General features: G+C 36.9%; 1 protein-coding gene across 19 annotated transcripts in view; it reads right to left on the bottom strand.

The window, feature by feature from the left end:
* Positions 1-23,460, bottom strand: part of APC (APC regulator of WNT signaling pathway) — a 148,335-nt gene that overhangs the window by 101,204 nt on the left and 23,671 nt on the right. For 3 of the 19 annotated variants that reach the window (XM_031666394.1, XM_017959775.2, XM_031666389.1), the window contains exon 1: positions 16,827-16,900. The exons of 6 other annotated variants lie outside the window; for them this stretch is intronic. Coding sequence is in view for 8 of the 13 variants with exons in the window: in XM_017959771.3 (XP_017815260.1) it covers positions 16,288-16,395; positions 16,827-16,973 (255 nt within the window). In the remaining 5 variants the exon portion in view is untranslated. Of the gene's footprint in view, positions 1-16,287; positions 16,396-16,826; positions 17,795-23,460 lie in introns of those variants that run through there. 10 more of the 19 variants (XM_017959770.3, XM_009208893.4, XM_017959771.3 and 7 more) reach the window with 9 other exon arrangements.

Raw genomic sequence — 23,460 nt, 5'->3', positions numbered from 1 at the left:
AAAAAAATCGACTCTTCAGATGAAGAACTAAACCTTTAATCATCTTTTTTTTTCCCCCAACTCCAGAATCCCAATCATTAAAGTTTTTTCTGCTCTAGAAATAATCTAATTTTATGGAAAAAATACGATGTTTCATGGAAGAATACCCAAACTTATATTGTTTTAGGATGCTGCAGCCATCCCTCCCTAATCCAAAACTTGTGAAGTCATACAAAATTTGTGAAGTTGTAAATTTACTTTGGAATGTCTTTTGTTTTCAATTACAAGAATTGCATACCAAATACATCTTTAAAACTTTTTTTTAAAATTTGAAACTTGTGTGATCACATTACAGCTGCCACACACCATGAAATGGGGAAAACCTCCCAATCTTTCACTTTATTGAGAGCATGCAAACCTCTCAATTTGTTTTTCTGCAGTTAAGATGACCACTAAAGACACTGCTCCACCTTGTAAGTGTCAGGTAGGGGAGAAGAAAGCACAAGGACTATTATCTAGACTTTTATTCAAATGTTCATTAGAAAACAAATTTACAAGTATTGTGAGAAATAAAAGCAAGGAAGCAAAAAATTTCGGGCTGGCGAAAGATAATCAGAATTAAATGTGGAGGATTATTATTTTCAGAAGTTCGAGATCACTTCTTTTTTACATCAATGGAGCTGCTTTTATTATTTTGTTTTCATGGAAAAACAAAGATATATTTTCCAGCATTTTAGATGAAATGAAATAAGAGGAAAATATGAGTAAGAAGGCAGGAAAGCAAAAGAATCATAAAAGACGACTCTGCTCAACCCTATGCAAACAAATCTGAACACCCGAAATAGATAATTTACTAGAAGATATAATCTATCAAAACTGATCCCAAAAGAGATGAAAAATCTATTATAATTTATCATGAAAAAGTCACTATTAGAAAATCAATTATATCATTTAACATAATAGATCTACATGGGAAAAAATCGTATGTTCATGCCAAAGATGATGAAAAGACATTTTACAAATTCAATACCCATTCTTGTTGAAAATACTGAATAAAAAAGAACATTTCTTTAACATGATCTATCAGCCCCAAGGCTAACAGTATACTTAATGTGGAAACACTGGATATACTCTTACAGTCAAGGTACCATTCTATTAGTCACAATAGTCAACACAAATTAATGAATAAAATTAGAAAAAAATTAGAAAGGGAACATTATTCACAGACCACATAATTATATACCTGGAATATACAAAAGCATCAATAAAATATTATAATAATAATGTAATTTGGTAATATAGTATAGTACCAAATATACAGAAATCATTCCTTTATAGGGGAGAGAAACCAGACAGAAGATAAATGAAAGAAAAGATCCCATTTACAATAAAAAATGAAAATATCTGGGCATAAACTGCACAAAAAGAGTCCAAAACATATACGAGAAAGATAGAAAAGTAGATTTCAACAAATGGAAAGGCATATCTTATTCTGGTATACCAAGATTCAGCAACATAAAGATGCCATTTCTCCCTAAGCTAATGTATAAATTTTACAGTCCCAACAAAAACCCTATATAAAGTTTTTATTTCCTGCAGCTAGATATTAAAAAAAATAGAAAATATTAAAGATCAGGCAGTAAACTACATATTAAAATAATGTACAAAGCCTTTATAATTAAAACCATATATATATATGTAGTTAACTATATTGTACCAATAGATCAGTTTTTTTGTTTTGATAATTGTAGTAGGGATATATAAGATGTTAATCATCTGGGGAATCTGTAAAAGGTATATAGAAACACTCTGCACTATTTTTCCAACTTTTCTGTAAGTCCAAAGTTATTTAAAATTAAAAGTTTTTTAAAAAGCTACAATACCGGTACATGAATAGACCAACCACGAGAACACAATGTTTAAAATCCAGAAGTAAATATATATAAATTCAGTATATAAAAGCAGTATCTCAATATTCGTAAAAAGATGGAATTTAAAGTGGTGCTGGGAAATGGGACAGCCATGAAGAAAAAGTAAAAACTGCATATATTACTCATAAAATACACTAGGATAACCTGCAAAAAGGAACAGAGATTTAAATGTTTGAAAAACATTTCATTGCTTATGAGAGCAGACTTTTATTTTTTTAAGTAAAGATATTTAAATGGCATATACCCTCTTCAAAGGATGGTATGGAACATTTTAATTTTAATTTAATGGGTGTAAGACACACAGAGGGCCAAGTAGAGTTCTCTAAAGTAATGATGTCCGTTACTAGACTAGGAGTAATAAAGGAGATTCTTAGGGTACCTTCAAACAAATGGGAAAATTTCTATTTGCTATAAAAGCACAACTGCGTTAAAATAGTGCACATCTCTACAGTGAAATACTACACCGGTATTAAGAAGAATGAGGCTGATGTAAAAATGAAGTTGATGAAAAACAAAACAAACATAAAAAACAAGCAAAAGCCCATCTCCCCCCGCAACCCAAAAAAAAAAAAAAAAGAATGCTGATCACTAATGTCTCATGTGGTCCCTACTGCTCCAGTAAAAATAAAGGAGTGCAAAAGGATAAAAAATATCACTTAAAGAACATTCAAAAATACAGTCACTGCTTATAGAATCAAGGTATAGTGTCTGGTGGTAAGTCTTCCTTTTTATTACATACCCTTTGAAAAGTTTGAAAAGCAAAGCATTGGCCAGGTGGTGGTGGCTCACGCTTGTAATCCCAGCACTTTGGGAGGCTGAGGTGGGTGGATCACTTGAGGTCAGGAGTTCAAGACCAGTCTGTCCAACATGGTGAAACCCCATGTTGGTTTCACCCCATTTTGTCTCTACTAAAAATACAAAAAATTAGCCAGGTGTGGTGGCATATGCCTGTAATCCCAGCTACCTGGGAGGCTGAGGTGGGAGACTAGCTTGAACCCAGGAGGTGGAGGATGCAGTGAGCCGAGACTGTGCCACTGCACTCCAGTCAGGGAGACAGAGCAAGACTCCATCTCAAAAAAAACAAAAAAACAAACAAACAAACAAACAAAAAAAAACAAACCAAAAAAAACCAAGAAAATCCTCCAAAATGAACCAAAATAAAAAAGAAAAGAAAAACTTGGATTTAAAAAAAAAAAAACAAAAAAACTAAATATGATTAGAGAGAGAAAAAAGAAAACAACCTCCAAACATACTAAAACAAAGATTCTAGGGAGGGGAAATTGATTCAAGAAGCAGCAGAAAAACCTTAATAGTTCTACAACTATTAAAAAATTGGACGAGGCCCGGTGGCTCACGCCTGTAATCCCAGCAATTTAGGAGGCCAAGGAGGGTGGATCACAAGGTCAGAAGATAGAGACCATCCTGGCCAACATGGTGAAATCCTGTCTCTACTAAAAATACAAAAATTAGCTAGGCGTGGTGGCGTGAGCCTGTAGTCCCAGCTACTCAGAAGGCTGAGGCAGGAGAATGCCGTGAACCCGTGAGGTGGAGGTTGTTGCAGTGAGCCAAGATCGCGCCACTGCACTCCAGCCTGGGTGACAGAGTAAGACTCCATCTCAAAAAAAAAAAAAAAAAAAAAAATTGGAGCAGTAAGTATTAGTATCTTTGCCCTCCTCCTCCAAATCCTTCAAAACACCATATCTGATTGGTTTTGCAAACACCTTCTACCAAACTTTTAAGGAACAAATCATTCCGATCTTACACAATGCTTCCAAGGATGGAAGAATAGGAAATATTTTCCAATGCATTCCATGAAGCCAATCTAACCATGACATAAAGGTCAAAGATTGTGTGAAAAAGAATAATTATAGGCTAATATTTACCAATATTGATTCAAAAAATCTAAACGAAATTATCAGGAAGCAGAATACAATAGCACACAGTAAAGAAACTACAGCAGAATGAAGCTGAGTTTATTCCAGAATTGCGAGTAGAGTGCAATATAAGATCATTTATATGTGTCACTTGCTACATGAAAATACTAAAGAAAAACCATCTCAAAGAAAAAACTTTCTATAAAAACCTGGAAATAGGAGGGAAACTGTCAAAGCTAAAGTAAACTTCATTCTTTTTTTCTGAGACAGGGTTTTGCTCTGTCACCTAGGCTTACTGCAGCCTTGACCTCCCTAGCTCAAGTAACCCTCCTGCTTCAGCCTCTAGAGTAACTGGGACTATGGACACAAGCCAACATGCCCAGCTAATTTTGTAAACTTCATTCTTTTTTAGTATGTTTGTTTTAATAGATGGAGTCTTGCTCTGTTGCCCAGGCTGGAGTGCAGTGGCACGATCTGGGCTCACTGCAACCTCCCAGGTTCAAGCAATTCTCACGCCTCAGCCTCTCGAGTAGCTGGGATTACAGAGATGGGGTTTTACCTTGTTGGCCAGGCTGTTCTCAAACTCCTGACCTCAAGTGATCCGCCTGCCTCCACCTCCCAAACTGCTGGGATTACAGGCGCTCCACACCCAGCCATAAACTTCATTCTTAATAGTGAAATGTTACAGACATTCTCTTTAAAATCAGGAATAAGATGTCTACTATCCACACTTTCAGTCAACGTAATCCTGGAAGTCCTAATTCACACAGTAAAATTTAAAAAAGAGAAAGTGTAATGATTGGAAAGAAACAAAATAGAAAAATCTTAGAAATATAAAAATTTTATGCTTGCCAGATACAAAATCAGTAATACACAAAAAAGTTTTAAATTCCAAGCAGAATTCACCTCATCCATTTTAATTCTTTTCTCTTTAACAACCATTTTCTATTTCTCTTTCTCTTCCCTACTAAGGCCCCATTAGGTGGTGATATTCAGTCTTCTGTCTGTTGCATTCTTTCCCCACTCTTTCCTTTGCTTACATTCTGTAAATAGCTACATAACACTGGCTAGACCTATCCATGCCCATACCAAGTGTGGGCAGGTCTCAAGACGCCCATCCCAATTACCAGGAGCAGGGGTTGGCAAGCATTTACTGTAAGGGCCAGATAATAAATATTATAAGTCTTTGTGGGTCATATGTTTTCTGTTGCAACTACTTGACTTTGTAGCTGTAGCACAAAAGCAGCCCCAAACACATAATTAGATGGGCATGCCCGTGCTCTAATAAAACTTAATTTACAAAAACTGGTGGTTAAAGCATAATTTCCCAATTTGGGTTTTCAAACACCCCAAGGTAACCCAAATAATTTCAAAGGCCATTAAGAAATTCCTAATACTAAAATTAGTATTTTACTTTTAAATACTAAATTTCCAACCTGCCATGTTGGAAAGAACAGAGAACTAAGGAAGTCTTAGAATCCCTGATTTTTTTTTCAGCAATCAATTTTAATTCCCACAATTTCTTCATCTTCCAGAAATTTGTTACAATGTCAATTTGAATGTCTCTTACTCTTTATGGCATTGTAAGCTCACATCTTTATTTCGTTTTTACTATCACTTTAATGGGGTCTTATGCGAAAGAGGTGATAAATTTGGGAGATTAATTCACTAGCTTGAATAAGAAATTTTACTTTATATTTAGATCTTTAATCCATAAGGCATTTTTATTGTTGTGTATGGCATGAGTGTAGTGGTCTAACTTTATTGTGTTTCGTATGGATAACTGAAAGTAGTAATAAATAGTGCAACTACATCAGCACTATTAAACAAACCATTTCTTTTCCACTGAATGGAAATGTATCTCTTATATGCTCAATTCTCATACATACTTAGAACTGTAACTGTATTATATTCATATTAATTTCAGACAGGCTCACATTTCCATACTAAGTCTTACTACATCTCATGAATAATTCAGGCTCTGCAATCAAATTTCCCAGGGTTTTTCCCCCTCAAGAAAAAGGTCCTATGCCTCTATACATTTCATATCAAATATATCCCTGGACTTTTGGCTATTTGAGTTGCTGTGAATACCACCCCACACCAAATACTGCTAATGGTCAGGCGTGGTAGCTCATGCCTGTAATCCCAGCACTTTGGAAGGCTGGGGCCAGAGGATCACTTGAGTGAGACCAGCTTGGGTAACATAGTGTGACACCATCTCTTAATAAAAGAAATAAAGAAAAACAAATATTGTTACTACATATAAAAGCTACTAATTCTATTTAACCCATAATGCTTGTGTGGCCACCTTATCAGATGATTCTATGAATTCTAATAGGATTTCCAGTGGATTTTCTGGGTATGCAATCATATAATCTGTAAGTGATACTTGTGACTCTTCTTTCCTGCATTTATACCTCACCTCTTTTTCACGTTTTATTGTTAGCTTGAAACTTTAAAATCTCACCTAAACTATTTTATTCTCAATTTTAATAAGAATGGCATATTATTTCACTATTTGATATTCTTACTCTTAGATTTCAGTAAATTTTTTAACATGTTTAGGCATTTTCCCTTGAGTTTAAAGTTTTTATTAGTATTAGCTGCTGAACATAAATAGCACTTTTTTGTATAATCAAATCGTTTTTCTTTTAATTTCTTGATGCAGTTATAAGATTTTTTAATGTTGACCTATCCTCCATTCCTGAAATAAACCCCACTTGTTCATGTTTTATTCTTTTATGAGCCTGTTGATTTCTTCATATTTCACTTAGAATTTTTAAAGAGAAAACATATAGTTTTACATTTTTATAGTATTTTGAAATAAGGTTTTGAATTAAGCTTACACTAGTTTGCAAAATGAACTGATAGATGTCTCATCTTTTTATATGGTCTGGAATAGTTTGAATAGTATCTATCCTTTGAAAGTCAGCTAGAATTCAAATCAGAAGGTGCCTTTTTTCTTATCAAAGTGATGGATACTCAAAAGAGGTGCCATTTTAGAGCTAAGATTTTTTTAAAGTATTTTAAAGTTTCTTCTGAGGTTTAGTCTTTTCATGCTTTCTCCACCTTGTATTAATTTTATTCATTAATAGTTCACTAGTAAACTATTTCCTCTAGTTTTACAAATGTATTGTCGGAGTTGTATATATTCTCTCATTTAAAAATTCTTTATCTGAAGGTATCTTTTCTCATTGGTGTTCTGTTTGTCTTTTATTCCTTTAAACTTTCTAGGGTTTCATTTATTTTATTGGTGTTTACCAAAACAAACAAAAACATCAACATATCCTTTCCACTACTTTATTTTCTATTTTATCAATTTCTTTATCTTTACTAATTATATCCTCTTATTTTCCATTGGCTTACTTAGTTATTTAAAGTGAAAGGCTGGCGTGGTGGCTCATGCCTGTAATCCCAACACTTTGGGAGGCAGGTCAGGAGTTTGAGACCAGCTTGTCCAACATGGTGAAATCCTGTCTCTACTAACAATACAAAAATAAGCTGGGTGTGGTGGCATATGCCTGTAGTCCCAGCTATGGGGTGGTGGGGGTGTCACTGAGACAGGAGAATCGCTTGAGGTGGAGGTTGCCGTGAGCCAAGATTGTGCTACTGCACTCCAGTCTGGGCGACAGAGTGAGACTTCATCTCAAAAAAAAAATAATAATAATAAAGTGAATATTAATTCGTTTATTTCCTCACTTAAACATTCACTTATTCGTTTCTTCCTTAATAATATAAATTTTAAGGACATCAGTTTTTCTCTTAGTACAGCCTTATCTACATTCCACAGGTTTTAGTATGAAGAGTTCTTCTCTTTATTTCTAGATAACTCATAACTTCCATCTTGATTTCCTCTTTGATCTAGGGCATACTTCAAAGATTCATCTCGATTGCTAGGTATATAAGGCTTTTTGAGTCATCTTTTTATTGTCATTGATATATTGTTTATTAGATTAATGGAAGACTATTGCTTATAAAATTGTTACCATTTGAAAAGTTTTAAAGGTTTGTCTTGTAGTCAAGAACATGACTAATTTTCATAGATATTGTACTAAAAAGTTTTTAAAAGGAAAAGTATATGAAGTTCTATAACTCTTTACTGACTATAGCATATTATTTAAATCCTATATATATAAAAATTACAAATCCTTTGTAATTTTTCGTGTATTTGATATGTGAAATTCAGAAAGTCTGATATTTATTTAGTAATTACAATATCCGATGTACTATAAATGCTTTCTATATATTAACTCATTTAATCCTCACAACCACCTATGAGGTAGTGTTACGCATTTCTGAGTTAAGAAAAATGGAACTTCAAAACAGTAGATAACTTTCCTAAGAACACAGATCAAGAGGCTATGCCAGAATTCAAATCTGTATTTGTTTTTAATGCTCATGCTCTTAAAGACGGTATAACTTCGGTCCAGTGTTCACAATCTATTATATCTGATAATAGTCTACCTTCCAAACTTAATGCCTATTAAGTTCCAAGATAACCTTCCTCAAGTAAGTCTCTCCTCACTTTTCTCTACAAACTCTTTCTTACCTTTGCATTTTTGTTTATAACTCTTCCCCTTTCTGAATACCACATCCTTTTTTCCTCTGCTCTTATAAGATATTCTCATCCTTTAAGGCCCAGCTCAGTTGCTTACACAAAACCTTCCTGACATCTCTGGCCAATAATGAATCTTCCTGCTAACTGAACAGTAAATACTATACAATTCGGCCTAACTGTTCTCTAATTATTCCATTTTACCTTGGGGTGTTTTGTCTTCCTAGCTGGAGCATAAACATCTTGAAGACAAGGTCTATATCTAATACTTAGCTTTTGTAATTCCCAAAATGCTTTACTCAGCGATAGCCACATAAAAGACAAATATACATGTAAGAAGGAACAGAAAGGGTGCATTATCAGCCACAGAGGGCAGACAACAGAAAGAGAGGGCACAAATTCAGAGAATGTCTAAGATGACTTTTCCATTAAAAGAGTAAAACAATACGCCTTGTTATTCACAATGTACCATATTTAGGTATCTTATTATTCACAAGGTACCAAGTATTAAGGGAGTGTTACGGGTTGAACTGTGTTTCATAAAAAGGTATGTTATAGGTGTGAGCACAGTGGCTCACACCTGTAATCCTGGCACTCTGGGAAGCTGAGGTGGGAGGATCACTGGTAGACAGGAGGTCGAGACCAGCCTGTGCAATATAGTGAGACCCTGTCCTTAAGAAAAAAAATTAAAAATTAGCCAGCTGTGGAAGCACATGTTTGTAATCCTAGCTACTTTGGAGGCTGAGTTGGGAGGACTGCTTGAGCCCAGAAGCTACTTTAGGCTGGCAACAGAGGAAAAAAAAAAAAAAAAAAACACCAAACAATGTTACATCAAATATGACCTTATTTGGGGACAGAGTCTTCATAAATGGATCAAGTTTGAGATGAGATCATACTGGATTAGAGTGGGCCCTAAATTCAATGACTGGTAAGACAATGACAGATCAAGTTTCAATAGAGTGCCCATAGAAATGGTGTTACAACAAGTCTAGGCCGGGCGCGGTGGCTCAAGCCTGTAATCCCAGCACTTTGGGAGGCCGAGACGGGCGGATCACGAGGTCAGGAGATGGAGACCATCCTAGCTAACCCGGTGAAACCCCGTCTCTACTAAAAAGTACAAAAAAAAAAAAAAAAAAAAAACTAGCTGGGCGAGGTGGCGGGCGCCTGTAGTCCCAGCTACTCGGCAGGCTGAGGCAGGAGAATGGCTTAAACCGGGGAGGCGGAGCTTGCAGTGAGCTGAGATCTGGCCACTGCACTCCAGCCTGGGCGACAGAGCGAGACTCCGTCTCAAAAAAAAAAAGAAATGGTGTTACAACAAGTCTAAAAGACACAAAGAGAAATTTAATAAGGCCATGTTGCTTTAATGTTTCTCAGTTTCTATTACAGACTATGTCAGAAGTAGCTGATACATCGATATAAATTAAGTGATGATAAAACCAAGAACCTAATTGAACAATGAATATCTGCTTACGAGATAATTCAGCAACCTTGTAAGAAGACCATGTGAAGAAACAGGGACACAGAGACACACAGGGAGAATGCCATGTGATAATAGAGGCAGAGATTGGAGTGAGGAAGCTTCAAGCCAAGGAATACCAAGGATTTCAGGCAACCATTAAAAGTTAGGAAAGAGACACAGAACTGATTCTCCCTCATCAGAAGGAACTAACCTTCCCAACCCATTATTTCAGACTTCCAGCTTACAGAAGTGTAAGAAAATACATTTCTATTCTTTTAAGTTATCAGTCAGCGGTACTTTATTACAGTGGCTCTGGGAAAATAATATAGGGAGAAAAGTAAGTTGACAAGTTCCTTGTTCTCAGGTAGCTTATTATCTAGCAAAGGGGGGAATATTCAAGAGAATGGGTAAATAGGATCAGTATACAAATAGATTTTTGTGTCCAACTTCACACTGTCTTGGCTGCAGCAATCGGCTTACTGCAGATGGAAACTAAAGGCACATCAGGGGCACGAGGTATCCTTTGTTTTCTGTCCTAGGGAATCTCTGACACCTCACTGTGTTCCCAACATTAATGCATGTACAACCAATAAAAGACTAAACACTTAATGGGGCAATTATTGACCAAAGGGGAACAAGAGCTAGTATACAAATCTTACCCTTGGGTGGACAATTCAGAGTTACATTCTATATGGTCCCTCAGAAAGTCCTGGCAGGTCAAACCACAACTGTCCAAAGTGATGACCAACTTGAGAACATGTTTCTACTAGCTGTCCTTCTTTCTCTGTCTCACTCTTTTCAGGTCTATACTTCTATATCCCCTAGATGACTTCCCAAAGTATTTCACAAAAGGCCTGGCCTCAGGACTCTGACAAGGGACCCAGGCTAAGATGAAATCACCTAGAATTCAAGGCCAAATTTGGGCTGAAAAGCACTGACAGAGAATGCTACAAAAGTCATACCTTGCTGAGAAAACTGAGGAAAGGGTTCAAAATGTAAAAGCCATTTTAGAAGGGAACTTAAGAGATGGCATGATTATAACAAACATAAGTATGAGGACAGTATTCCAGGAGAAGGAAAAGAACGATAAAAGGTCAGAGGTTGGAAAAATGATATATATATTTGGGGAAAGAGATAGTCATCTAATTTAGCTGAAATACAGTGCAAAGGAATCAGGGAACAACAGAAGGAGGTACGATGTATAAATATGGAATGGAACAACATCAAGCTTTAGTGACTTCACAGTGTAAGGAAGCTGAAGCTTCAACAGAGCGCCCACGGAAATGGTGTTATAACAAGTCTACAAGGTACAAAGAGAAATTTAATAAGGCCGTGTTGCTTTAACGTTTCTATTACAGACTATGTCAGAAGTAGCTGATACACTGATATACATTAAGTGATGATAAAATCAAGCATCTAATTGAACAATGAGTATCTGCTTACCATCTTGGTGATCATTATATATTACACTATACTTTAAACAAACTTGGTAAATGAAAATCTGAATTTACCAAAAGGAAGTAACACTCATTCGCAAAAGTAAAAATAACTAAAAAAATCCTTCAGCTTAAAAAAATGGAGAACAGATGAGTATGCCTGTGTATGGCCCCACAAAGATGACCAAATCCTAGTTCCCAAAACTTATGAATGTGTTACCTTATGTGGCTAAAGGAACTTTGCAGATGTGATTAAGTTAAGGATCTTGAAGCAGGATTTCCTGGATTATCTGGGTGGACCCAATGTAATCACAAAGGTTCTTTTAAGAAGGAGGCAAAAGGGTCAGAGAAGAATATGTGACAAGAGCAGCAGAGGGTCAGATTCAGAGAGAGATTTAGAACGCTGCTGGCACTGAAGATGGAGAAACAGGCCATGAGACAAGGAATGCCAAGAACCTGAAGAAAAGCAAGAAAACTGATTCTTCCATAGAATCTCTGGAGGAAATGCAAAGCCACTGATATCATGATTTCGGTCCAGTGAAAACCGTGTCTGATCTCCAGGACTGCAAGATAATCCATCTGTGTTGTCTTAAACCACTAAATTTGTGTTAATTTGTTACATCTGAAATAGGAAACAATGCCCTATAATCCAGAGATCCCTCTACCAGAGATAAATCCAATGAAACTGATTCACTGGTCAATGTAATGATCTTAAAATACATCACAAATTCTTTCACCCTACTCCTTTAAGAGGTGGATCCTAATTCCTCCCTTGGGTAGGCTAGACTTAGTGATGCACTTCTAATAAAGAAAATACAGCAGAAGCGATGGTGTGTGGCTTCTGAGTCTAGGTCATAAATGGCCTTTCTGTTAGAATCATTGAGGGAAGTCAGCTGCTATGTTATAGACACTCAAGCAGCCCCATGGAGAGGCCCACATGACAAGGAACTGAGGTCTCTTGCCAGTAGCCAATGAAAAACAGACTATGCGAGTTAGCCATCTTGGAAGAAGATCCGTCAGTCTAGTCAAGCCCTTCAGATGACTTTATCTGTGACTGACATCGTGACTACAACTTTATAAGAGATCCTGCCTGAGTCAGACCATCCAACTAAGACATTCCTGAATTCCTGCCCCACAGGAACTGTTTAAACCACTAAGTTTTGGTACAATTTGTTATACAGAAATACGTAAATAACATAGTCCCTAAGGCAACATGTACAAGAATGTATACCATAAAGGTGTTTGTGGTTAATGGGATTTGGAGAAAACTTATGGCCTTCACTGGAGGAACAGTGATAGGTACTATAGAATACTATACAGCAGAGTTAGCATCACAAACTAGATAGACATAAAGTAAAATGGATAGATCGTAAAAACAGTATTGAGTTAATAATGTTCAAAAATTATGTAAATTAAAAACACAGGTTTAAGTACACACAAAAAAGTAAAACCCAAGCAGACACTTGCACACCCATGTTTGTAGCAGCATTATTCACAATAGACAAAAGGTGGAAACAACCTGAAGTGTCCACTGACAGAAGAATGAACAAAATGTGCCATATACATGCAATGGAACATCATTTAGACTTAACAAGGAAGGAAATTCTGACACATGCTACAATATGGATAAACTTTCGAGACATTATGCTAAGTGAAATAAGCCAGTTGCAAAAGAATGAATATTAAATGGTTTTTCTTATTTGAGGTTCCTAGAATAGTCAAATTCATTGAGACAAAAAGTGGAGTGGTGGTTACCAAGGGTTGGGGGAGGGGAAAATGGCGTGTTAGTGTTTAATGTGCACAGAGTTTTAATTAGCGAAGATTAAAAATTTCTAGAGATGGGTGTCGTGATGGTTGCACAACAATGTGAATGTACTTAATGCCACAGAACCGTACACTTAAAAGTGCTTAAGATGGTAAATTTTATGTATATTTATCGCAATAAATTTTTTTTAAAAAATCTCATTAACTGTAAAAAAATAGATTCACAAAATGATGATAACTACTTCTCAAGAATGTATGCATATTTAAAAACACGAGGAGTGGGAGCAGGGTGTGAGAATAAAGGGGAGAAGGCTTATCTTGTACCAACTGATGTATGATTTGATTTACAAAATCAGCTTTTGAGAACATTATCTATTCACTTAACGGAAGTTTTCATTGTACATTCAAGATACTTAGTACTTCAAAAGTAATTTAGTTTTCAAAAAATCTCTGTGACTCTAAGCAGATCTTATGAAAAAGCGGTGTTTCAAAGAGCAATCCACCATATTCTTCTAAATTAGAGGATATCTTAGATTATATAAATCTTTAAATATCCTAGGAGTAGCCAAAGCAGTGTTTAACTTGCAATGAAATTTCACATAATTCTACCATGAGTTTCTTAGAGATTAGTTTACATGTCTTATTTGACTCCAGCATCTTTCATAGATGATATTTAGAAGGTATCCTAATAAATATGTAGTGAATGTATTTCCTAAACTATTACCCATCTTTTCTGAACCATAATACTCTATCCCATTTTATGTGCCACATAAGTAGGTTTCAGATTCTAATACAAGAAAAGGGGGAGAAAGGAGATCAAAATTGAAGAGAACATTTAAACATACACAAGTATAAAAGATTGGTTAAATGTCATAAAATGAGTAATAGTTTATAAAACAGACAAAAATGGTAAAATCTACAGAGCAATTAATGCAAATGAGAAACTTCATGGTGGCTTACACCTGTAATCCCAGCACTTTGGGAGGCTGAGGTGGGAGGATCATTTGAGCTCAGAAGTTTGAGACCAGCCTGGGCAACCTGGCGAAACCCCATCTCTACAAAAAACACAAAAATTAGCTATGCATGGTGGTGTGCGCCTGTAGTCCCAGCTACCTGGGGGGCTGAAGCGGGAGCATCACTTGAGCCTGGGAGGTTGAAGCTACAGTGAGCCATGTTTGCGACTGCACGCCAGCCTGGGTCGACAAAGTGAGACCCTGCCCCCCCCAACCCCAAAAAAAAAAAAAAAAAAAAAAGAAAAAACAAAAAACAAAAACTTCAATAGCTTAAATTCAGTTCATAAAACATTTATAAATATTTAATTTTAAATTCCTTAATAGCACAATTCACGCCATATCAGTGAATAATTTCAAAGACCACTAAAGCCAACAGTTCAGTCATAGATTAGATATACTACAAGAGGAATGAAATAAACTTTAGTTCTTTATTTCTTATTTAATTCAGAAAAACCTCTCAATCTAACACTATTCTATTTAGATGTGTTCATATGATAATAACACGATCTTTAAAAAGTTGTTTATGAATGTCATCATGAAAACTGCTGCTTCTCCATTTGCTTAGTCACCAGGTATTTTATAAAGCATTCTTATATTGTAGATAAAAATTCACAACCAAGTAGGATTGCCTTTTCATTTTTTTAATAATTTGTCAGTGACTTACATTGCTTTTCAAATTACCTCTGTTATATATTATTTTGTATGTATGTAATAAGAGGCATTATAGTTTTATAGAATGAGAATAAAATAGAAGACTTAGGTTCTTCACATTGTTATACAATATTTGACCTTGGATAAAGTCATAACATACTTGATTAGGAGTCTCTAACATTTAAAATAAAAATAATGCTACACTGAGCTGTTAAAATGGTAAAAGAAGGTAATTTATGTAAAAATAATAATTTTATAGACTCTCAAACACTATGCTAATGAAATTCAAAGAACCAAGTAATATTAGCTGTTAAACTTCATTTGGAATTTTAATGTGACATCTTTAGTTCTAGCTATAGTTTCCATTAGGTTTAAAAAAAGAGACTCTAAGTACTTTTTTTTGAGATAAGGTCTTGCTTGGTTGCCCAGGCTGGTCTTGAACTCTGAGGCTCAAGTGATCCTCCTGCCTCAGCTTCCCTCAGCCTCCTGTTTAGCTGGTATTACAGGCATGGGCCACCACGCCCGGCTCCTAAGTTCTACCAATCCTGATATCCATGATCAAGTAATTCTTAAAACAGATATAATTTTTTAAAGAACTGTTTAAATTTATCAGTGAAAAATTTATGTATCTTATTTATCTAAGCCAGCCCAATTCTGTATTATCTTGAAAATATTACTAAAACAATATAATAGGTCATCTTAGGACTTTCTATTACATAAACATTATTAAAGAGGCACTGTCACTGACCCTGGAGGGCTTTACAAAGCCACTGCCATCCTTGTTCAGGGAGTGGGGAGGAGTGGCAGGTTGGCTACTATAAATATGCATAAAGATAGGCTTTTACATTTAGGTAAAGGAAAAAAAATAAGCTCAACAAAATACACTTTATATCAAGAGTATATGAGAATTCACTAGACAGAAATACATCTAGAAGAAAAGTCATGTTGCTTTAAAATATTTGCCTGTAGACTTTATTCAGTGTTATCTAAAAGCAACCAAAGAGAAATATAAAATTACTTAAATATAGGTCTTAAATATTAGGCCTACAAAAATTTGTTCACCATAATTTTTCATAAAGTAATTTACATTATAAAGTGGTTTGCTCTTGAATGACCTAATTAATGGCATAAAAGCTTCACTAACAAAGGAAAAGATCCACTGTTTCATACATAATTTATTAAGATTTCCTATAGGATTTATGTTAAATCAAAGAATTTGAGCATCTCTTTCGTGATGTAGAATCAAAGTGTCCAATACATTCCACTGACAAAACATTTATAGCCTGACATTTTTCCTACTTTAAAAAACAGTGATTTTTTTTCTCCTGTTCAGGCTGCATTTATAAACTATGGCTTCTTGTAAATGGGCTTCTACCCCCAGCATTTGCTGCACGATTTCTTATTCCTCTGCAGTTGTCTTTTCAGCCTAACAGAGGGAGAAAAAGCACTACTGCAGTCATCCGCAAAAAGCCACTACCACTGCATTTTGTAACTAACAAAGACACTGGTATCTTTTTGCCACCCTATTCACAGGGAGTTTACTTAGATGTTTTACAAAAGCAGGCACACTACTGGTGACCAATATTTCATCAACCAACACCACCACTCACGCTCTGCAGTACCTGCCTCCTCCTCTTTCTCTCATTCCCAGTAGCTCTTTCCACTAGATTCACATCAGCCATCTGCAGCGGTTTTGTCTCCTCTCTCTTTTGGCCACCACTGCATGTGTCCTTGTCGCCAGGGAGGAAAAGAAGCCTTTCAATGGGCTAGAGCTTTTGCTCCTCGTCATGAATATACCCATTCTTTGTTGTCCTCTACCCGTTTCCTTAGATACTGTTATTCCACTCTGTCAAATGGCATTATAAAAACAAAAACCCCTTCTAGTTTCAAAAACAGCTTTTTCTTAGCAGACTCCCCTTAACCCTTCTACCCCTCCCCCTTCTTCCTCTTCTGTCAAAAACCCTGGATCTGAAGTACAGGAAATCCATCTCCAGTGCTGCAGTGGGGGGCGGGGGGGGGGGGCTACGCCCCTGCCTCCTCGTTTGGCATGCGGCAGTGGACCCCGTGCCAAGGAAAGACCATCGGTTTAAGACAGTGCGAGGGAAAACCACCTTCCCCCTCCCCCTGCAGCAAGCCTGGCCATGGTGGCTCCAGCACCTACCCCATTTCCGAGTCCGACAGCACCTCCATTCTGTCTCCAGTGACACCCTGGCGGGCTGCACCAATACAGCCACATGTCGGTCACGTGCGCCCACACCCAGCCAATCGGCGGGCTCCCGACGGGAATGGGGAGCGCCCTGGTCCGCATCCAGCGGATTACACAGCTGCTTCTCTCTCCGCTTCCCGACCCGCACTCCGCAGAGGGGCACAGGGCCCCGCCCAACCGCACAGCCGGCCTAGCCCTAGCCCCGCACCCCTCGGGGGGTATGCCCTCACGGCCCCAGTCCCCAGCAAGCAAGGAAGTTGATGGGAGTTGACACGCATAATAGAGTGGGGGGAGGTCCGCAGGGCAGAGGGATTAGCACAAGATGCTGGAGGTGGGAGGGAGAGTAATAGAGGTGGGAGGGAGAGTAATAAATTACATCTCATTTGCTATGATTTTTGCAGCACAGCACAAAGAAACAATTATATTAAATGTATTACAACGAATAATTTTACATTACAAGTCACCGAGTTGTTAGAGTGATGACTTGTTAGATAGCTCACTGGAACTATATTTGAATTAAAAATAGTTACCAGAAAAGCTATGCTAGCAGCTTAGCAGTTGAGATGAGAACTCTGAAGTATGGGTTGCCTGGGTTGAAGCTTTACTACTGTCACTCTAGCTCTGCAACTTTAGTTACTTAACCTCTCAGTGTTTCAATTTCCTCCTCTATAAAATGGGAATAGAAGTACAGAATAGAGGAGTTAATATATATGAAGCAGTATTTAGAGCAGTCCCTAACACATACATAGAAGTGCTGTTAGCAACTACAAATCTGAGGCTTTAATGTAGTATTTTAACGCAAATTGCATTGCATTTAAACCTAACCAGGTGAAGCTTAAATAACTAATTTTATGAGGTTGAATGACAAAATCCAAATTGTCAAGAATTTATAAAGTTAAACTTAAATTCTGGTTTAAATGGGGGGAAACCAGTTTCTATTATCTATTTAAAATTTAAAAGGATACTATATTTCACTTTTTTTTTTTTTTTTTTTTTTTGATGGAGTCTTGTTCTGTTGCCAGGCTGGAGTGCAGTGGTGCAGTCTCGGCTCATTGCAACCTCCACCTCCCGGGTTCAAGCGATTCTCCTGCCTCAGCCTCCTGAGTAGCTGGGATTACAGGCACCTGCCACCATGCCCAGCTAATTTTTGTATTTTTAGTACAGACGGGGTTTCACCATGTTGGCCAGGATGGTCTCAATCTCCTGACTTCGTGATCCGCCCACCTCGGCCTCTCAAAGTGCTGGGATTACAGACACAGACGTGAACCACTGTACCCGGCTTAAACTTAAAGTTTTTAAATGAAGCATATTATAAAGATACATTATATCTTTTCTCAATTTTCAAATAGTATGAAAAGAAGCAAGCTATTAAACAGCATATTTGAGGCAATTCCATTTTATTAAAAAATGTATATATCAGAAAAGTAATAGACACTCAACAAAATGTCTGTAGAGGTTATCCCCGGAAAGTGAGATTATGGAGCTATTTCTGCTCTTCTTTCGTGCTTTTGTTTTTTTTCCTCCTTCATTAGTCCTTGTGTTATAATGCCTGATATATAGCAAATATACCCTAAATATTTATTTAATTAACAAGTGAGTTATTTCCACACTGATGGCATACTACTGTTCTATTAAAAGTTTAAATATATTTAGAAACAATTTCCCTTCATATTTGAAATAAATAAAGCATGTAAATCAATTTGATTCTATCCTAAATAACTCTATTATGAGAATGACTTCGTTTTACAAAAGGCTTTCAAAATCCTCTTACTGAAAGCACATGATTCACTGCACAGGACTTATTTACGTCATTATTTGTGACAAATTCAGAATAGGTAATTTCTCATAAGGCCTAGAACTTCCAGAAGGAAAAGTTTTTTCAAAACAAAGAATACAATTTAAAAGCTCCTCAAAAGAACTTCTTAGTACCCTAAGACACAATTGTAAGCCTATTACTCTTGACTCAGACTATGATTCAAGCTTTTAGTAAACCAATTTGTAGCCAAAATGTTTGTCTAAATTTTTACTGCATGTATCACAGATACTCATCAGTGACTTAAATGACAGAGTTGTAAAGAAAACTATGACAATTATATATTTATTAGTCACTATGCTTCAAATCTAAAAGAAAGCCAAGTCAAAAATTTTATATTTTACAATGTTGCCAATTATTCAGTAATATTTTTCAAACCAGTAGAGTTCCCACAAAAGTTTAATTTGAATTTTTAAAACTGCATAGCTATTTTAAAAACCATAATTAAACACAGATATATAATCAAAGTATATTGCGCCAAATTTCAACATGGAAAATTACTGAAGCATTACCTTGTGTTACCAAGTTTGTACATACCTCAGAATAAAGCTTCTGCCATCTCTATTTAATTGAAGATGTTATTTATACTACATATATATATATATGCATTAAAAATATTTTCTGGGCGGGGTGCAGTGCCTCATGCCTATAATCCCAGGAATTTGGGAGGCTGAGGTGGCCAGATCTCTTGAGCTTGGCCAGATCGCTTGAGCTCAGGAGTTCAAGACCAGCATGAGCAACATGGTAAAACCTCATTTCTACCAAGAATACAAAAAAATTAGCCAGCTGTGGTGGCACGCACATGTGGTCCCAGTTACTCAAGAGGCTGAGGTGGGCGAATCACTTGAACCAGGAGGTGGAGGTTGCAGTGAGCTGAGATCTCACCACTGTACTCCAGCCTGCGCAACAGAGACCACATCTCTCTCTATATATATGCAATTTTTTTCTGATCAAAATGAAACAGAAATAAATTGTGTAATACTGTTTAAAGACCACACTGACAAACATATCTCTTATTTTCAGTATCAGTGTTTGTTATAACCAGCTTCACTGCTTTTAGTAAATGGTTTCATATGTAAATGCTGTAAATATGAACATATAATTCAACTTAAAAAACCCTTCTGAACCTTCTGCAGCTACAAAAAAAATGACTAAATAGAATTAATAGGATTCTTAATGTCTTAAATATGCCATTCCCCAGCTACTTGGGAGGCTGAGGCACGAGAATCTCTTGGACCTGGAAGGCGGGGGCTGCAGTGAGCCGAGATCACACCATTGCACTCCAGCCTCAGTAACAAAGCAAGGCTCTATCTAAAAACACACACACACACACACACACAAAATCCTTTCCATTCCATTTTTACCTAGGCACTTTTGGCCTAATTTAAGACTTGTGGTTTAAAAAACTGACAAGTAGAATACAGACAATATTAACTAGTGTAAAATGAGTTAAAATTAGTGCTCCTTTCAGTCGCCTTAATTGACTCTGGTACTTTATTGATAAACTATTTCTCTTTACTGAAGGCCTTAGACATAGAATAGAGTCATGCCTACAGATATCAACAAGTTTTTTTCTTTCAAAATAATAATTATGCATTGAAAAAAAAGTTACTAGTGTAAATTTAACTTCTACAGGTACTAAGGCATCAAATAAAGCTCAGATTTAGAAACCTTTGTGTTTGGATTTATAGTTAGTTATGGTACGATGGAAAAGTCTAAGAAGAGATAAGTTAGATGTGTGCTAAATTGGTTCTGTATTTTTCATGGGATACGAGAACGAGGTGAAATGTTACAATGGCAATGAGATTTTCAGTGATGTATAAACTAAGTGGGAGATCTTGACCTATGTGTCTATCTTTATCTATATCTATCTATCCATCCATCTAACTATCTCCCTTTTTTTTTTAGGGACAAGGTCTTGCTCTGTCACCCAGAGGCTGGAGTGTAGTGGCGTGAACATAGCTCCCTGTAACCTCGAACTCCTGACCTCAGGTGATCCTCCTGCCTTGGCCTCCCAAGGTGCTGTGATTACAGACGTGAGTAGCACTCAGGACCGGGAGATATATTCATAGTCTTCTACGGGCAAGACTTACCTGTATGTTCTATGTTACCTCAAGGAGTGAGTCTCAAAAGAAGTGTTCCTAGCATCTAACAGAATCTTAATTAATTTTCCTCTCGCCAATATCCTCTCTAATCAGCAAACATCAAAATAGTTCTTCACACTTTGTTTTTTTTTTTTTTGAGACGGAGTCTCGCTCTGTCACCCAGGCTGGAGTACAGTGGCCGGATCTCAGCTCACTGCAAGCTCCGCCTCCCGGGTTTACGCCATTCTCCTGCCTCAGCCTCCCGAGTAGCTGGGACTACAGGCACCCGCCACCTCGCCTGGCTAATTTTTTTTGTATTTTTTTAGTAGAGACGGGGTTTCACCATGTTAGCCAGGATGGTCTCGATCTCCTGACCTCGTGATCCGCCCATCTTGGCCTCCCAAAGTGCTGGGATTACAGGCTTGAGCCACCGCGCCCGGCCTTCTTCACACTTTTGATCAAGAACATTCCATGCCTTTCCACTGCTGACAGTGGAACTGAGACAGTTTGGAGTTTAGTCATGGAGTGCCCTGAGGTCATGTTAATTAGTCTTCCTACACTAAAATACATCCTAAGCGTATTAAATTTCCTATGGCTGCCAAAATAAATTACCACAAATTTAGTGTCTTAAAACACAAATTTGATAACTTACAGTTTTGTAGGTTAGAAGTCTAAAATGGGTCTCACTAAGCTAAAATCAAGGTGTCTGCAAGGCTGCACTTCTTTCTAGAGGCTCCAAGGGGGAATCTGTTTCCTTATCCTTTCTGGCTTCTACAGATCCACTGCATTTTATGGTTCATAGCACTTTGCCTTCATCTTCAGAGCAAGCAATGTTGAATTGAGTCTTTCTCATTCTGTAGGACTGACCTTGCTCCTTCTCAACTTTCCTTCTCTGACTCTCATTTTTCAGCCTCCCTCTTCCACTCTTAAGCTACGCTACACTTTAAAGACCCTTACATTTGGCCCACCTCAATAATCCAGGATGATCTTCCTATTTTCAAGTTACCTCATTAGCCATCTTAATTCCCTTTTGTCACATAACCTAACATATTCATGGATTCTGGGGACTAGGAAGCAGACATTTGTAGGGAGCCATTATTCTGCTGACCATACGATAGCTTTATCTCCAACTATTTCAGAATTTGCATCCTAATAATAAAATTAACTAATCAGCCCTTTCTAAAACTTATAGCTTCTTGCTCGTATAGCTCTTTGCTACTCTACTGAGATACTTTAGAAGGCTCCAGCATATGGAGATTGAAGACTTAGGGTCAAGTTCTGAATCTTTCACTTTGTAGCTTGATAACACTGGAAAAGTCATTTAATTTTTCTAAGACTTGACTACTCCTTCATCTATAAAATGGGAATAACTGACTTATCTTGCAGAGCTGTAATAAGGATCATTATGTATTATGAACAAGCTTTAAAAACTGAATTTTTTAAAGTAAAGGATGATTAATTGCTCTACTGGCCCAAATCATGGTTTGGCTTAAACATAAATTCCCACGAAGTAATCCAGCAATCCACCTAGAATCAATTCATCTCCTCTTCCTTTCATTGTTCCTCCATCTTTTATAGCACAAATACATTTTGTTCTTGTGTATATACACCTCCTATCCCATTCCCGACTATAAAAATCCCAAGGGAAAAGCCCACACCTGATTTTCTCTCATATCTCATGGTGTATATCACAATGTTTTCTACATAGGTGTTCATTAAATATTATTTTAAGAAGTGATTTTAAATTAACCCGCAAAAGGCATTCAATTAAAATGCCCTCATGGAATAATAGTATAGCAATTGTTAAATAATATTATTGTAAAATATAACCTTCTACTGAGGAAATGGAATATTTTAAGTTAAAACTCTGTATGTGGAAAAACGAATGTGGTGATGCAGCCATGGGACTGAGTTTCTGAGCTTAGTTATTACACTGCAGAATACCTTCAGTACTCTGAGGAGCTTTTAAAACACCAAGAAACAATCTGTGGGTAGTGCCCAAGCTTTAGTATGTGCTGCCAGGGGTGAGAAACACCAAGCGCTGCTTTAGATTCTGCTATCAAAGTTCCCACTGCACTACAGTAGGGAAACCATTTTGAAATAGCCTTTTAATTTGGAGTGTTACACAGCCTCAGGACTTGCTTAGAGGAGAAAGAAACTTACTTCTTCCTGTCAAAAGCTTTCCAGGTATCTTGCATAAGCACTGGCAATTAACATGAGAAAAAATATGAAGGACTAATAAATACATAGAAGAATGTTCTGGTCATGTGCAGTGGCTTATGCCTGTAATCCCAGCACTTTGGGAGGCCAAGGTGGGCAGATCACTTGAGGCCAGGAGTTTGAGACTAGCCTGGCCAACATGGTGAAACCCCGTGTCTCCTAAAAATACAAAACTTAGCCAGGCAAGGTGGCACATGCCTGTAGTCCCAGATACTCGGGATGCCGAGGCACAAGAATCACCTGAGCTTGGGAGGCGGAGGCTACAGTGAACTAAGATCGCGCCACTGCACTGCAGCTTAGGCAACAGAGCAAGACTCTGTCTATAAAAACAAAACAAAACAAAATAAAACAAAAAACCATGGAAGAATGTTTTACTATTTCAAATGATCAAAGAAATAGAAATAAACACAAGAGTACTATAAAAATAGGCAATGATATTTTAAAATAATATTGTAGGGTCAGTGAGGTCACA

The sequence above is a fragment of the Papio anubis genome, chromosome 5, assembly GCF_008728515.1.
Source record: "Papio anubis isolate 15944 chromosome 5, Panubis1.0, whole genome shotgun sequence".
In the NCBI taxonomy this organism is placed as follows: Eukaryota; Metazoa; Chordata; class Mammalia; order Primates; family Cercopithecidae; genus Papio; species Papio anubis.
The sequence above is the reverse complement of the archived record's forward strand: the minus strand, read 5'-3'. Positions and strand labels throughout refer to the sequence as shown.